The 18810-nt window shown below is 33.8% G+C and overlaps 1 protein-coding gene across 2 annotated transcripts in view; it reads left to right on the top strand.

Moving 5' to 3' along the window:
- LRRC7 (leucine rich repeat containing 7) overlaps positions 1-18810 on the top strand; it is a 468702-nt gene that overhangs the window by 331305 nt on the left and 118587 nt on the right. For both annotated transcript variants that reach the window (XM_030913316.1, XM_030913317.1), the window contains exons 11-13: positions 12045-12174; positions 13233-13348; positions 16693-16762. In XM_030913316.1, the coding sequence (XP_030769176.1) occupies positions 12045-12174; positions 13233-13348; positions 16693-16762 (316 nt within the window). The remainder of the gene's footprint in view (positions 1-12044; positions 12175-13232; positions 13349-16692; positions 16763-18810) is intronic.

The raw sequence follows: 18810 nt of genomic DNA, 5'->3' as shown, positions 1-18810 counted from the left end.
AAAAAAGTAGAAGAAATTTGGGATGTACATCTTCCAGAAATTTTTTTTTGAAACCATCTGAAGTAGGGATGTAACTACTTGAGAAATAGAGTATCCAAAAGTGTGGGACCATAGGCCCAGCTCTTCTTCTGTACAGCTCCCGTTCCACTTCCAGACTTATTGGCACACTGTGCTCTTCCTCACTGTAGGCACCAGGAGCCCAGAAAGCTGCTGCTGCCACCCACTCTAGTTCTGGACTCTTTCCTCAATGATGGCCTCAGAGTAGGGGAGTACTTTCAATTCCCACCCTACTTGCCTTCGAGGACACAGATGTCTAGGGGTCTTTGCTATAGGGCTTTCCTACTAATTACTGGGGAAACATTGCCAGAATATAACAAAACATTCATGCTACAAAGTTAGGAAATTTTATTATAAAATGTATAAACAGCCTATACGGGCCTGATGATAGTGATAGTATGGTTATGCCAATAGTGGATCATATACGACTGTGCTCCCATAAGATTATAATACTGTATTTTTACTGTACCTTTTATATGTTTAGACACACAAGTAGATACCATTGTGTTACAATTGCTTACTGTATTCAGTACAATCACATGTTGTATAGTTTTGTAGACTAGAAACAATAGGCTATATCATATAATGTAGGTGTGTAATAGATTACACCATCTAGGTTTGTGTACGTACATCTATAATGGTCACACAGTGATGAAATCACCTAATGATATATTTATCAGAATTCATCCCAGTCATTAAGTGACACATGACTGTAGTCACATCTACCATTCAATAATCGTACCACTCTTCTTGTTCACTAGGCTTCAGCCACACTGGCCCTTCTCCTGTGCCTCCAGTAAGCCGGGCTTTTCCCTGTCTCAGGGCTTTCTGATTTGTTGTTACCTCTACCTGAAATATTCTTTCCCCACTCTTCATGAGGCTGACTACTTCACATCTTCTAGGTCCGTACTCTTAAACTTCAGTAAGCATTCAAATTATGTGAGAATTTTGTTTAAAAGGCAGGTTCTGATCTAGTAGGTCTGGGACCTGAAGGGCCTGGGTTCTGCCCTTGTCACAAGCTCCCAGGTGATGTAAAAAAATGCTGCAGATTCATGGGAAACATTGTGAATAACAAGACTATAGATCTAGATTTAAATATCTCTTCCACAGTGAGGCCGTCCCTAAATGACCTTCCACCAATATAATCACCAGCAAATTTCCTGTCCCTGTTCCTGCTGTTTCTTTCATGCTACTTTTCACAACTTATAATTTTATTTTATGTCATCTCATTATTTTATTCTGTCTCATAATGTATATATCTCACCTCAATTAAGATTGTTTTTTGTTTCCCAGCTCCAGAATGCTATAGTTTCTGAAAATTATTAACACCAGATCCTAACCTACTTTCGTTTTTGATTCCATTATAGTTGTTGTATAGTAATCAGAACAACTATATAGAAATCGAAATCAATGTAAGAGGATGAAAATATCAAACATTAATGATGTTTGTAATGAGTATGGCTTCATATTTAGAACTGTCATGCACCTACTTTCCTACTGAATGCCTTGATTCAGAGTTAAAATGCAAAATAAGAAATAGAGAAATTATGCAAGTGAATATGGATGCTAGGTTATTCACATAATTCATTTTATTTTCATTTTAGTTTTTAATGGATAATTATCTTAAAAGTATTGAAAAGTTTTATCAAAAATAAAAGTTTCATAAATGGCCAAATGATTTATGTTTTTAATGAAACATTCTACCTGTAACTTGGGGCAATGAAAGCCTAGAAATGTGAAGACCAGACACAGTGACCAAAAATATTCTCATTCTGCACACGGAATATTTCAATATTTCAGACTTATCTTAAAAACTCCTGGAAGAATTCATTTTTCACAGTTAAAATGGATTCCATGACTTTTGTGCCAAATGGCTTGTAAAATTAGTTATTTTGTTGTTGCTGAACTTTACTACGTGCCTAGGAGTTTCAGCAGCTCTAAGAGTTGGATATCAAATAAAAATGATAATGAATGACTTTTTTTGTACTCACAGTGTTCCAGATCTCATGTTTGGTGCTTTCTTTACAGGTATTATCTTATTTACTTAAAGGCCTCATTAGCACTATATGATATGTATTATGTCACTATCAACAGATACAGAAACAGAGGCAGAGAGAAGTCACCAGACTTCAATGCCAAGCTGTTAACTGAACTATATGTGATGCCTCTTTATATATATGATAGTTGAGTCACCCATTTTGTAAATAACTTCATATTTGGTCATTCAATGGGTCCCATAAGTCTACCTGCAAAGGAGGTACACTGCAAAGGAGGTACTACCGCACACTGAGCCTTATCTTCTTAGCTTTGTGTCTTGTATAAAAGCAATGAAAACTTAGAAATCTGAATGGGTATTTTTAAAAGCTATTCCTTCATAGAGTATGGTCAAACAGAAAGATTGCTGGACTAGGAATCAAGAAATCTAAGTGTCTATGCAAAGCTAAATAAATCCCTTCCTCCCTATGGGCTTCAGAGGCCTGAAGGGTAACATGTGGCTTTGAGATGTGAGGTGACTTGCCAAGGGTCATTAATAGCTATGACATAAAAGCAAGCTTCATGGACAAATAATTTTGGGGGACTCTGTATACAAGTTAAAGAAGCACTACTAACTTATCATTTCTTTTTCCAGATGTAATATCAGTCTCATGTTTATCTTTTGTATCATCATTTAACTTTTTGCTTATTTTGCCATGTTTTCTGAACTAGAATATAGGCTCCTTGAGGGCTGGATCGTGCCTTGAACATTGGTCATCTCCTTCATTGTGCCAAGACAGTATGGCACGGTGGATTGTTTGCAAGCCTTGGAACTAGACTTCGGTTTTGATCCTGGCTCCTCCACCCATTCGCTAACTGACCATGAAGCAAGTCATTTCATGTCTCTGAGCCACATTTTTCTCATCTGTAAAATGGAAATAATAATTGTCAGAAATTGTTGTGGCACTTAGAACTAGATAGCCTTCAATAAATTATTACAGTCATTATTTTATTAATAGTAAAATCCAAAAAGATATTTATTTATTGATCATTGCTTATGTTCATCTATATGAGGTTTAGTTATATTATATGAATGAAATATCTGGTTCTAAAAAAGAAAACTATTTTATAAGTATTTGCAAATGTAGTAATAGTACAATGTCTTTGTTTGCTCGGGCTAACATAACAAAATATCATGGATGGGGTGGCTTAAACAATAGATGTTTACTTCTCACAGTTGTGGAAGCTGGGGAGTCCAAGTCCAAGGCACCAGCAAGGTAGGTTCTATTCTGAGCCCTCTTCTCTTGGCTTGTAGGTGGCCACCATGTCGCTGTGAGTTTACATGACCTCCTCTTTGCATGGGTTGGTTGTCAGAGGGAAGAACAGGCCCCAGTTTCTCTTCTTGCAAAGGCATTAATCCCATCATGAGGGCCCCACCATTATAACTTTATCCAACTCTAAATTATCTCCCTAAGGCCCCATCTCCAAATACCATCACATTGGAGGTTAACACTTCAACATATGAATTTTGGAGGGAAGTGTTCAGTCCATAACATATATCTTTTAAACTTACAACACCTATTCTTAGGAAATGAGGTGTTTGAAATTGTTTCCGTGCTTTGTGACAGAGTCCTGAAGAATAAACTGTTTTGAATCATAGTAGTTGGTTTTCAAGTCAAATAACTTAGAGTAGTTTAAAAAAGAAAAGAAAAACAAGTAATGCATTTGCCAGAGTAATAAAGGCATCTTCACATCTGCACACACAAAGTTATTGAGAAAAGTACAAAGAAATGATCAAATGGAATTTCATTGATGATCGTATAAGATTTCAGTTAAAGCACAAAACCACTAATGATATCAATTTAAGAGCCATCCTCCTTCACTGCCTACTTCCTCCTCTACTTCCTTCCACAGCATTTCAGAATTGTGACTGTTTATGTGCTGTGAACAAATATTAACTGCAGTACTTACTCCTGCGTGCATGAAATGTTTCCATATTTTTCATTAGTTAAGAAATCTTATCAGTCTCCCAATGTGGAACGTATAGTATCTTTTTTAAAAAATAGTCTTTGCTAATGAATGAAGCTATTCTCTACTCATGGGTTGCAGATCTGTTGACTAAAAAATACTTTAAACAATATTTCACATTTGGGTGATATTTTTCTCCAATAATCTAATGTAATTTTTTTGCAAATTTTATTTTCAAGCATCTAATCAACTTTCTAAATAGTGAAAAGGAAAGCAAAGGTTTCTAGTTATTTTAGATAGATAGGAAAATTTGGTTCAAATGAAAAGTTTATTATCTGTATGATAATGATAGCTGCTTAAAATCACTCAGAGGTAAAATCTAGATTTTACATTTCTAATGAATGCTGTTTTTGTCATACTTCTACTGGATTCAGCATAGGCTGTGAGATTTAGTACTAAAACGGGGTGTGTTTTATTTGGAAAACAGTATAGAAAAGAATTAGTCTGACTAAAGTTTGCAAATTTCCTACCATTATTTAGAAGCAGCCCAAGCAACTTACCTAATGTTAAAAAGAAAATTAAGAATGGAACCTAAAACTTGATTCCTAGCCTAAATTAAATGAAATTGATTGTAGAATCTCTGAAAATGAGTATAAAAGCAAAAGTTACTTAATATTTACTGTGTGCCCATTCTAAGTGTTTTACATGTATTAATTCTTTTATGTGTATTTAGGCATTATGACACATGATTAAGTACTGCTGTCACCCGCTTTTGCTCAGTAATGAAACTGAGGTACACAGTGATTAAGTAACTAGTAATTATTAGGGTCTAGACTCCAATCCCAGCTGCCTGGCTGCAGCTGGGTGTCTACTTTGGGCTATACTGGCATTTTAGGCAGTGAATATTTAAGCAGCTCATCTTTGCCAAACAAGTCAGTCTCTCTCTCTCTCTCTCTCTCTCTCTCTCTCTTCCTCCTTCCCTTCCTCCCTGCCTCTACCACCCTCCTTCTCTCTTCTATATTACTCTCTACTTCTCTACTAAATCTTTAATACAATAACAGTTCTTCAGAGTCATCTGAAATTTACCTCCCCCACATCTTACTAAACAATTTTACATTCTGTTGAATAGAAGGCAGTTTTATTTTATGAAACAACTGATTTTAACAAGGGAATATCACAGGACAACTTTTACATGTTTCAGAAATAGATTGTTCAAGATGTGTTTTTGTTTTTCAGGGTACTCTACCTCGTAACAGGCCACTTTAATGGAATGTGATATCTATTCCATTTAGCATTCAGGGGTTTAGCATATATTTAATCTTCATGGAAGCTCTATATGTTAGATGTTATCAACCAATTTTATAGGTGAGAAAACAGGGGTTAATAGTAGATAAAGGTCACTCAACTATTAAGTATCTACACTAGAATTGGAACTCATGCCTGTCTGAATATTTTCCACTGAATTACATTACTTCTGTTAAGAATTAAAAGTGAATTAAGAAGGTGAAGCCCAAAGCCAATTATTTTTATATTTATTATCATCTACATTGATCATAGATTAATTATATCTAATGGTCACCACTGATGTTAAAGTGAAATTATAAGTTATCTATGTAGTATATTCACAATCTTTCTTCCGTATTAGCTAGGTAATTGAGGGTTAATGATGCAGTAATATTTTTCCCATCCAAGAGCAACTCATGAACATGAAACTAGAGAAAACTGTACAGAATATTTTTAGAAACTCAAGTCAATGCTGTTGATTTCAAACATTATTATTCCCAGTAGCATCATTCATTCTGAAGCATATGTAACCTAAACAACTATTGTAATATTTGTATGGCATTTAGTATTTATTGACATGTCTATTTTATGTGCTTAAATGATACTCTTGATAGATTTGGAAAGGTTTTATTTAAATCCTTGCAACTTATTGTGTGGCCCCTGCACTGGCAGCATCTCATTATCTAGGAGCTGGTTATGAATGCAGGACCTGGGCCTCACCCCAAACCACAGAATCATAATCTGCATTTTATTAAGTTCTCCTTGTGACTGGCATGCACACTGAAGTTGGGGAAACACTGCTTTAAAGTACTTCATACATTCTTTGCAACTTATTTTTAATTTCCACAATTATAAAAATAAAACATTTAAAAAAATAATGGTAACCTTTGGTCTATTTTTTGACTTCATTATGAAATGTCAGTGGTAATCTGATTAAGTGTGATAACTGTTTTAATACAGGATTTTGTATTAAAACATCTTAAATGATTTTTAACAAAATAGTCACCAATAAAGTCAGGTGGAATTGTAGGTTATGAGTTTGAATCTTTGGAATTTCAGAGATCATTGAGGAATATGTGTTTTGCACCTGAAACCTCTTCGTTGCAACACAAAGATGTAAAATACTTTCAGGCTCTAAATTATTCATTCCTTATTGTCCATGGTGCAGTCAAAATGTCTTTTTAATATGGAAATTCTTTGCTCTGCAGAGTAGTGTGGGACTGTATAGAAATCACCAAATAATTTTTGGGCACCTGTAATCTCAGCTACTTGGAAGGCTGAGGAAGGAGAATCACTTGAACCCAGGAGGCGGAGGTTGCAGTGAGCCGAGATCATGACACTGCACTCCAACCTGGGCACAGAGCAAGACTTAGTCAAAAAAAAAAAAAAAAAAAAAAAGAAGAAGAAAGAGAGAGAGAGAAAGACGAAGGGAGGGAAGGCAGGAAGGGAAGGAAGGAATCTGTATTTTTCCTACTGAATTATCAACACTCAACACAGACTAGTTTTGATCACTGATGTGTATGGCATTTCCCACACCAAGCAATTCTCCAGTTCTCTGTGGACACTAGCTGGGTGCCCTACAATTTAGCTCAATTTTGACACATCTACCTGAAGTTAGAATCAGATCCCACAGGTTCAGGGCTCAGTCCTACAAAACTATCCCCCCTCTTCAGATGCCAACCACAAGTCCAGGCCTCCTGTACTTCTGACTGACCACCTACAAATTGGGGCTTCCTATCACTCCCTCTTGAGGCTCAATCACTTGCTAGAATGGCTCACAGAAATCAGGAAAACACATTAACCAGTTCATTATAAAGGATATTACAAAGGATACAAATGAGCAGCCACATGAACAGGTACAAAAGGAAAGGTGTGTGAGAAGGGATGTTTCCATGTCCTTGCTGGGTGTGCCACCTGCCCAGCACTTCCATGTGTTTGGCAACATGAAAGCTTTCCAGCCTTGATCTTTTGGGTTTTTATGGAGTCTTCATTATATTGGGCTGATGGATCACATCATTGTCCATTGCTGATCTACTCAACCTTCAGCCTCTCTCCCCTCCCCAGAGGTCAGGGGGTGAGACTGAAAGTTCCAACCCTCTAATCACAAAGTGGTTCCCTTGGTAACCAGCCCCCATTCTCAGGCTATCCCAGAGCCCTTAGCCATAAGTCATTTCATTAATATACAGAAAGACGCTTATCACTTTGGCAATTCCAAGGGTTTTAGGAGTTCTGTGCCAAGAACTAGATGAAGGTCAAATATGTATTTCTTATTATAAATCACAATATTTCACAGGGATAGTAAAAATTACCATGCAATCTGAAACTGTGCAAAACAGTCTTAATAATCAATGGGAAACATTATGATTGTTCTTACAAAAGGTCTTTTAAACCTTTTGTCCAAGCATTAAATACTGTTAATGTAGGTTACAAATGTATAGGAAAATGAAAACACTGGTAAAACTAATAGTTATTTTTGTATATGGTAATATTAAACATTAGAAACATTGAGAATTAAGGCTTATTTTAATTTAAAAAAACATATCAAGGTTAGGTTGAACAATGCTTGCCTTCTTTTCATGATATGTTGTTAAACAGTGTGAACATCTTTTCTGTGCATTAGTGAATTGTCATTTTCCTTTTAAGTTTAGATCCACTTCCAAATTTTATCTTTTGTGCTTTCAGTGTCATGAGATATCTCTGAAAGTTCCTTTAACGTGATGTTTATTGCCAGCAACTTCCTCTGGGACATCTTCGTTCTTTTCATCACACTTTCCTCATTTATGTATATAATTTTGCCTTCACTAAGTCCTCTGGAAGCTTATCTAGAGTCTTTCTAGTAGTAGCAGTGTCAGCATTCCCATGGGCAGCTATTTTTTCTATTATTCCATTTACATTAGATTCAAATTTATTTTGTACAATGTGCTTGTATTAGTCAGGGTTCTCATAGGGGAACAGAACTAATAGGAGATATATATATATATGTGTGTGTGTATATACATATATATATATAAGCTTATTAAGTATTAACACGATCACAAGGTCCCACAATAGGCTGTCAGCAAGCTGAGGAGCAAAGAAGCCAGTCCTAGTCCCCAAACTGAAGAACTTGGAGTTTGATGTTTGAGGGCAGGAAGCATCCAGCACTGGAGAAAGATGTAGGCTGGGAGGCTAGGCCCATCTCACCTTTTCACATTTTTCTGCCTGCTTTACATTCGCTGGAAGCTGATCAGATTTTTCCCACCAGATTAAGGGTGGGTCTGCCTTCCCCAGCCCACTGACTCAAATGTTAATTTCTTTTGGCAACACCCACACAGACACACCCAGGATTTATACTTTGTATCCCTCAGTCCAATCAAGTTCACATTCAGTATTAACCATCACAGTACTAAAAGTTTATTCTATGCTGTATGCATATTACCTATTGTTACTTTCTGCCATGATGCTTGAATGTTTTAAACTGTATATTTCATGTCATATTTCATCTAGAACACAGGTAAAGAAACTGCATGATCACCAGTTGTAGCATAAATAGCCTATTCAAAAGTCTGTGTAAGATAATACACTTTAAAAGTTGAAATAACTCCTTGGTCTATAGGCTGGATTAATGACATTGTCCTTGGTTATATAAAACAAATTTTCACATTTTCATTTCAATCTCCAAGAGAATTAGGGTGACCAAGAGCATTATCCAATAGTTGTAGTGCTTTAATGGTTAAATTATTTGATGTATAGTATCTGTCTACTGCTGAGAGACAGGAAGGCAACACATATTTTGCTGTCTGTGTTGCCAGATAACAGATGGGCAATGACCAATCCTTGACAGACTTTGAAGGAAGTGATGTGACCAGTCACTGATCACAATGTGCATCCATTATTCACATTGTGATATGTGGACTGAAGAAACTGAGATGCAGTTACTCAGTTAAGGTAACTGAAATTTGAGCCAGGTTGTTGGGAGACTAATGTTGTTTAATAAAACATGACAACTGAAATGTGCACACATTGGAATTGTGCAAGGTGACAACCACCTTACTATGACCAAGACTAACTTCAATACATGTTTTTATAAAAAAAAAAAAAAGAGAGAGAGAGAGAGAGAAACCTTAATTATATAGTTTTCATTAAATACCTTCTCTAACTTCTGCCTCTGAACATAAATCTGTAATTTTTATTTTAAGAAATTCCTAGTATTTATGACTCCCTGCTGAGTACACAACCCCAAACTATTGATAGAGACTTTTATGCAATTCTAAAAAATTTATTGACTGCATTATATATGTAAGACCCAATACTAGATTTCTTTTTTTTTTTTTTTTTTTTTTTTTTTGAGAAACAAACTCTGTTACTAGATCTCTCACATATATGGATTCCTGCCCCCACAAACACACATCCACAGAGTAACACAGTTGTGTACACTTGGCATCCCAGCAACATAACCATTCCTGCATACGAGGGGCCTCAAAGGATGTTGAAACAAATTTAACCAGTTTACTGATAATAAGAGGAAAATGTACGGAACATGTATTTTATGACAGGTGCTGTGCTACGTTCTTAACATTTCATTTTAGAGCAACTGCACAAGGCAGGCATTATTAGTATCCTCACTGTAAATATAAAGAATCACTGGCTTAGAGAGAATTTCTATGATTTGTCAATATAAAAGGAAAAATTTTTACTTAAGCAACACTTTCCTAAGAGCTGTTACTCAAAATTGAATGCTGTGTTTCACCACAACTGGTTCTAACCAGCTGAATCTGTTAAGGTGATGAAGTTTGAATGACCCTGGTCAGAATCAGACTGGTCCTGATTGCATTAGATTTTTTCCTGACCCATGGGCAATGGTACTTGATTTGCATAGCTGCACACAGACTTGTGCACTCATCCCACCTTCTCCATAATGCAAATTTTCAACCCTTAGTGAGTATAATCATCATGACCCACTATCACCAGCCCCCCTTTTGTCACTGATTATTTTCCCCTCAGCGTGCTACTCAGTGAATTTCTTCCCTCATGTATTCCCTTGCCTGTCAGATAAATAAAATCTGCTTTGTTTTTTGAGCTGTGGTGGTCTGTGTTTAATTTATTGATACCCAAGATAATACAGTTAGTAAGTTACAAAGCTGGAACACGAATCCATTCTAACTGACTTCAACCCATATGCTTAATTTCTGTGTTCAACTGTTAGATAAATAATAGAAGGAAAGTGCATTCAAGCTAACTAGTTTTAACATAAAAAAAGGATGCTGACCAGGTACAGTGGCTCACGCCTGTAATGCCAGCACTTTGGGAGGCTGAGGATTACTTGAGGTCAGGAGTTTGAGACCAGCCTGGCTAACATGGTGAAACCCCATCTCTACTAAAAATACATAAATTAGCCTGGTGTGGTGGTGGGAGCCTGTAATCCCAGTTACTCGGGAGGCTGAGACAGGAGCATCGCTTGAACCCAGGAAGTGAGGGTTGCAGTGAGCTGAGATTGTGCCACTGCATTCCAGCCTGGAATCTGGAATCTGTCTCAACAACAACAAGAATCTTTCTCAACAACAACCAAAAAAAAGGATGCTAATTCTACAAACTTACTCCACCTAACTCAAATTCATTTTCCCTTTACATTGGTAGAATCTTCACCCCTGGGGGTTCCTTCCTATTATAATAATATAATAGGAAAAGTAAGAACAGTGTAATAATAATTTCAACAACACCAACACCAGCTGCAATGTATCTGGTGCTTACTCTGTGCCAGGCCCTTTTTTCCCAGCTATCTCAAACCGGGCATTGAAGTGTCTTATTGCCTTGTGATAACTTCAATGTATATCCATACGATTCCTTTCTATAGATCTGGAGTAAAGCCAGCTACATATGGACTGGTCGGGATTGTGACAAACTGGAGGCAAACTGAAGAACTGTGCCCATTTGAAGGCAGCAACTATTAATCCACTTCCATTACTTGTCATGGAAGAATACAGACCCAGTATTGACAGATCTTTCTCTTTTTCAAGAGGCATCAAAAATCTGGGTCATTATGTAAAATTTTAAATACTTAAATAATTTAACACTTTCTAAAATACTACTGTATAAATCAAACAAAGCACATCTGCAGGCTGAAATGAGCCCTGTCCATAGCACCTGCTAAGAGGCAGGATAATACAGTGAATCTCTACTGTCTGCATTTAATTCCCAGGGTTGTTGTTTTGTGTGACCTTGAAGAAGTTAGCCCCTTTAAGCTTCAGCTTTCTTATGTGTAGAATGGGCTTTAAAATATTACACATCTTAAAGAGTTTTTATGAGGAAGAGAATTTTTTTTTCTTTACTCTCTAAAATGCTTAATAAAATACCTAACATCTTATCAATGTTTTCCTTTTTATTGTTTCTCCCAACTCAATCATCCCCTGGTCCTGCCTTCTCCACCCTTCTCCTTACCCCATGACAGTTATATTCACTTGTTCCAAGGATACACATTCTGAACATCTGGCTACAAAGAACACCTAAGTTGTAAACAAATGAAAAATTATTTTGTTGTTTGCAATGGCTATTAAATAACAGGTAAATTTAGAAAGGGAAAAAATAAACTATATTTATTTTACCAAGTTAAACCACTTATTTGATGGTATTAAATCATTTGAACTGGTAAATTAATTTATATAATATTATGTTGTCACCACATGAATAATTTTTATTTTGGTGAATTTGGGATATGTGGCTTTTTCAGAATGTTTTGCCATCTAAACTTTTAAAATGTCTAACTAATGTATTTAACTTTTCAGTTTATCTTTATTAGAAGAATTTGACTGTAGCTGTAATGAACTGGAGTCGCTACCTTCTACTATTGGCTACCTTCATAGTCTTCGGACATTAGCAGTTGATGAGAATTTCCTTCCAGAATTACCCAGAGAAGTGAGAAATATACTTGTTTTCTATTTATTAACTTTTAATTAATCTGTTTTGTAATAAAATCTTAATGGGTAGAATAGCAATGTAGATTCATGAGTTGAGCTGTGAATAATATTGGAATTATCTACATATATATTTGCTAATTATTCTATTTTAAATGACAAGTTCTTATATTTGACCCAGAAAATGCGTTTGACTTAAATCTCACATACAAATAAAAGTAAGAAAATATAAGTCAATTCATGCTAAGAAATATCATTTAAAGTCACTTAATTTGTATCTTTTGGTTTTCAGAATACTTATAAATAATATTTTGGAGTAATTACATTTTTATTTCTGTAGCAAACTTTTTAAATGTACATATGCTTTTTAAGGTATCATGTTGCATTATAACATTAGTTTAACTTCCAAATCCACCAAGAGATTCTGTTAATTTTTTCATCTAAGTGGTATTTTAACTTACTAATATCAAAAAACTATGAAGTATTTTTTTTAATTTACTTTGTGCTCAAGTTTGCTGTATGTGAAGTACATTTTCAATTGAGCATTTTCTATTAAACACTCTTATAATGATACAACAATAAACAATACATAATTATTTTAAAGCCAAAATATATTATTAAAAATGACAAAAAAACACTGTAATGTGAAGTAAAACTAAGTTTGCCTAGGAAATGTCAACAATATTGTATTTTTTGAGTGTGTATGATCTTCTGTTGTAAACAAAGATATATTAGTACTCACTTCGACAGACAAAATTATATGATATATGAAAACACTAATGTTAGCAAGTATTTTAAGCATAAAATTATAAAGAAAATTCTTTATTTTTAATATGTAAAAGAAAATCTAATATAAATTGCCTTAATATCTAAAAGAATATATATAATATACATATATTTTAAAGAGATACATTATAAAAATAAAGCAATACACATATTAAAAGAAAGTTAAAAATAAGAAAATCTATTACTTAAATTGTTTTAAAAATTAGAAATTTTAATATTAAAAATAGTATTGTGCTCTGATTTTTTAAATCTATTTTCTTTTGTTACCTACAGATTGGAAGTTGTAAGAATGTAACAGTCATGTCCCTACGCTCCAACAAATTAGAATTTCTTCCTGAAGAGATTGGACAGATGCAGAAACTAAGAGTCTTAAATTTGAGTGACAACAGGTATTTTTACAACATTTCACAATCATATATTAGTTATTTGCTGAAAGCAAATTATAGTTTTTTTGCCTATAGTTTTGATAACATTTTCTGCCTTTCATAGTATACGGAATGCAAATACTATACTTTCTTTAAAATAGCAGAAGGTAAATTATTTTTTAAACCAGGTGTTTCTAAATTATGTTATTTGATTATATCAAAAGCATATGTAATGTATTAAAATTATATAAATATGAAGCACACAAATTTATACACAAAAGCCTTCCCATATGCAGAAAGCATAATAATATGAAGAGATGGAAAATAACTATAATAAAAATATATAAAATATATTAATAAAAACGTGCATATGTATGTATGTATGCACACATATGTGTTTTCATGTCTATATTTTGGTTTCCAACAAATTAACTGGGCAATGTGTATATTTTCAGTTCCATCAAAGTGCTAGTAAGAATACTGACAATGAAATGGCTATTTAGTCATGTTTAGAGCAGGATGAACAAGGAAAGGATAGGTCTTTTACTTCTAATAATGGCATTATATTGATAGATGAGTAAAAAGAAAAAGTGCAAACCTCAATTCGTCTTTGTTTCCACCTCCTCTCTAAAAGATAATTATCCTCAAATAGGAAAGGATAAAAACAAATATTGACTAGAGATAATTGCTAAGAAAATAAAATGATCACTATGTTTTCAATAAGTTTCAACCAGACAATTGATAATACAAGGGACTGAGAGAACTTGCAATGAAATGATCAAAGATTAGCTTTTATGGAATCACAAGAATAATCAGATTTTGGAAGTTTCATGATAAGCATTGGAATTCTCATTTTTTTTCTTAGTTTAAGGAAAAATGTGAATTTCAAAGCTTCACTTACTAGTTAATAATATTCCCACATAAGAGAATAAAACATTTTATTAAAAAGTTTGGAATTTTATTTATAGTATCGGGGACAAGGAAGCACCAAAGCTTTATGCATCAAGAGCAAGTCACGTCATACCAACCTTGCCTCCTCTTCTGACTGTGTTACTATCCTGGAAAAATGAGGAAAATGCATTGAAAGTTGTTTCTGACTTTTGGCAAGACATTTTTAAGAATCTCTAATTATATTCTTATAAATAAGATTAGGAAATTCTTAGTATTATGAATGAAAATAATTCATTCATAATATGCAAAATATACTTAGCAAATATTATCAATGATCAATAATTAGAAGTTCTATTAATACTTTGAAGATACTTACTCAACAACTGTAGCAGACTTGAGTTCACCTACAATGAGCCAGACACACTGCTAGGTGCTGGGGCAAAATTTATGAATAATACGTAGAGGAGCTCACAATATCAGAACTTTAAAATAACTTCATCAGGACAGAAATATAAGCTTAAGTTATGTCCTAGTACAGTTGCTGGAACATACTCTGGAGCCAAATTAATATTTTTAAATTAATAAATCAATCAGTAAATCAAGCAGAGGTGAAAATCAATATTCAGCTAAAGTTAAGGCCGAAGTTAAATATTACCACCAGAGAAGGAACTGTTTGAAGAAAAGATTAAATAAGAAATGTCATCCAAAAGTAATGATTATTATAATTTCATATTTAAAATGTAATAGATTTTTAAAGTTTGACATTGTAGTTAGGAACAATGATTCCTCTGCCTTGTCAGCTGCAAGATTGCTCCTGTTGTCAGTGTACTGCACATTTATGTTACCAAATAGGAGCTCACTTGAAATAGAGATCACCGGAAAAGGAAAGAAAAACAAGGGTGCCTTGTCCTTTTCTAGCAGTTCCTTCATATTCTACATTTATGACTGGGTTGATGATGATATTATGGATATTGTTTACATGATTCTGGATAGTTTTGAACTCATGTAATATCCATGGAGCAGAATTGACATTCTGCTTTTAATATACCCCATACAATGTAAGAAACTCTCCCAATAAGATCTTACTTCACAATTTCTGGCTTGAGTGAATTGAAATAACTTTTAGTTAGGAATAACTTTTATGGGTAATTTGACTTAAAGTTATAAATGTTACTGTAACAATTATATAAAAAAGACTTGTGATATAATTTAATATCAGTTATTCTTCACATTCATGTTTATATTTTATAAATATTAGCTCAGAAAGGTTATTATATTTTTTCTAAAGTTATATAATGCACAGTTTTAATATTTATATTGCCTTTCAATCTTTCATATTTATTAGATTTTTAAGAAGTGTTTAACGACTTTTGCACATAAAATTAACTATAAAATTAAATTTTAATTACTGTAAGATTGCCCACTTCCATTATCAAAATAAATTTATTTGTCTATTGGCTGACAGAATTCTAATACATTAAAGACAAGAAAATTGTCCTTCTATATTGTATCTAAAATGTTTATCTGTATTCAAAAGTGAATATCCAGAAGTTAGTAATAAGTCTCATTGGCATGCCTTGTTTGTACTACTTGCTTTGCTAGCTAGCTTTGATGGTAACCCATGTGATCACAATGTGTTGATCATGCACAATTTGAAGGATATCAGATAGTGTGAAGTATTTTGGCCCTCCAAAGGCTGAAGCCAAAGCTAAATATATAATTTTGATTGAATACCAAGGCTAATATCAAACTATACATCTTAGAAGTGCTAATTTTTTAAAGATTACCCCCTTTGAATATCTACTACACATTGCCTGAAGGTCAAAAGAACATTCTTGCTGAAGGTCAACATCCTATTAGGAGCTGTACGTTCCTTTGGTAGTAAAACAAGCATGGCCCTTTGCCCTCATGGAGCCTACAGTTTTGGAGGGATAGCAAAGAGTAAGCAAATTATCACAAAACTAAATGTGTAATTTAAAACTGCAATATGTTCCATGAAGGAAAATACAAGGTGCTTTGAAACCAGACTGAGGGAAGTAATTTAAATGAGTCAAGAGAAGCCTCTTTGAGAAGCCGGTATTTAAGCTAAGAATGAATGGATATGTGGGGTTCAGTAAAGTGAAGTATGGGAGAGAGTATTCCAGAGAAAAAAGCAGGCTGATAGAGCCAGTTGTCCTGATGGGACTGAGTCAGGAAAAGAGTTGCAGATAAATTTCTGGAGGGGTTTTTAGGGGCCAGACCTTTTAAGCTCTAACCATACATGTTAACTATTTTTTATTTTTATTCAGATATAATGGAAGTATTTGAAGGGTTGTAAATAGGATATTTTCATTTTTTAAAATATTGTTCAGGCTGCTCAGTGGAAAACGGATTCGAGAAAAGAATGAAACCAACGAATTAGAGTGTGTTAAATAATTCTTAGAAATGAACTTTTATCCACCTTTACCCATGCTATTAGACTTCTTGTGTTTTTGCAGATTGAAGAATTTACCATTCTCATTTACCAAACTTAAAGAGCTTGCAGCTTTGTGGCTTTCTGACAATCAGGTAAAAGGTTTTATTGCCTGATTTGTTTATTAAGATGAACTATAATTGAAAGTTTGAATTACTAATTTATTCCCAATAGATACCTTTGACATCCACTACAAAATGTAGGTTGTTTTTGTCCCCTGAAAGATTTTTGTAAAGATAGCAATTCAAACATTGCTGAAGTCAAAACACTACTGTAAGCCTCACCCTCCTTAAATACTTCTATTTAACATCTACTTCATTCTCTGAGATCTAATACACAAAATGATCATTTTTATAGCTTTTTAACCTCTAGGTGGTACACGTATGTCCTTAGAGGATGTACTTTAATTATATCTCTGAAGGTAAAGTATAAGAAATTGTTACCACAATCCCCATAACAGGGAATTATTATCCTCTATGTTCCTTTTTCTTCTTATCTTTTTAATTATAATTAACTTAATTCAAAAACTTCATTCAAGAAATTTGAAATATCAGACTGGGCGCAGTGGCTCATGCTGTAATCTCAACACTTTGGGAGGCTGAGGCACACAGATCACTTGAGGTTAGGAGTTCAAGACCAGCCTGACCAACGTGGTGAAACCCAGTCTCTACTAAAAATACCAAACTAGCCGGACACGGTGGTGCATGCCTGTAATCTCAGCTACTTGGGAGGCTGAGGCAGGAGAATCACTTGAACCCGGGGGGCACAGGTTGCAGTGAGCCTAAATCACACCACTGCACTCCAGCCTGGGAGACAGAGTGAGACTCTGTCTCAGAAAAAAAAAAAAGGAATTTGCAATATCTTTTTGGCAGCTATTAGTATTTTCTGTAAAATTGTTTTGATATTATTTTTTATCCTCTTGAAAACATATATTTTAATTGAATCAGTAATATTGCATTAGCAAATAATTTTATTTACTGGAAAATAACAAGAAGCCATTGAAGGTATCTGATTTACCTACAGAAGAACTAATGATAGACAATTTTTATACAGTTTATTGGTCCTCTTTTTTCTTGTGATCCTTAAATTTTGATACACCTATCCTCAACTATGAATGGCTAAATGAAAACAATTCATCTTGGATTTAGTTCATCATTTTCTGACCATAAAAGTAGCATTACTGGTACGTGAATTATTCATACTTACAGTCATTGGACACTTTTGTGGAAAATTTAAAATAACCTTTACAAATTATAAAATGTAAATATAAGAATATTGCTTGTGTTCCTACAGTAATTACAACATTTGCTTCCATCTACTGAGTCAAAAATTAGTAATTCAAATTCAAATCTTATCAATAAACTATAGATTTTTCAAGGCATCAATATATCATCATAAATAATTTCTGGAATCAATGTGAACTATGGTAATGTAATAGTGTATTCCACAATATTGCATTGTGGGAAAAAAACAATATGATTTATTATTCTTATGGGAGAATGAACAGAGCAGTGACTGCATCATTTAACTTTTATTTAGAACATTAATGTAATGTGGTTATGATTCAGTTTCATAAGACAAACTGATATCAAAAATCCCCTTTGTGTTTCACTCCTATTAATGTCATTAAATAAGCAGATTTTTAGTATATTAGATAATATCATTTCCGATATATTTCTGACATGGAATGTAAGAGTTCTAGAATACCCCTTCAAAATGAATATTTCTGAAATCAAATTAATAACAGAATGAAATATGCACAGAGGTCAATATATTATGATATATATTAGGTACAAGTACAGTTGCTTATCTATAAAGTGGACTCTGTCTTTGGCTATAAAAATATCTCAAATAAATGAATGCTGTTTTAACCTAATTAAATTCATAGATAATCTTGCATAGCATAAATTTGATAGCAAATTCCATTTGTCTTTCTAGGGCAACAATCCATGAAAATGAATAGGCATATAGAACCATACCAAAACCTTACTTAGTTGAAACAATTTAACACATTTTGAACTCTTCAGGATTAAATCTGACATTGCTCAGTTGAATAGGTTTTGGTAAGTTTTGTAAAAGGGTATACTAAAGAAGAAGAAAACTTTATTATGAAAATCTTAGGATATGAAAATATTCCTCAGTA

Source organism: Rhinopithecus roxellana, chromosome 12 (genome assembly GCF_007565055.1).
Source record: "Rhinopithecus roxellana isolate Shanxi Qingling chromosome 12, ASM756505v1, whole genome shotgun sequence".
Classification (NCBI taxonomy): domain Eukaryota; kingdom Metazoa; phylum Chordata; class Mammalia; order Primates; family Cercopithecidae; genus Rhinopithecus; species Rhinopithecus roxellana.
Note: the sequence above shows the minus strand (reverse complement) of the source record. Positions and strands in the feature narration are given on the sequence as shown.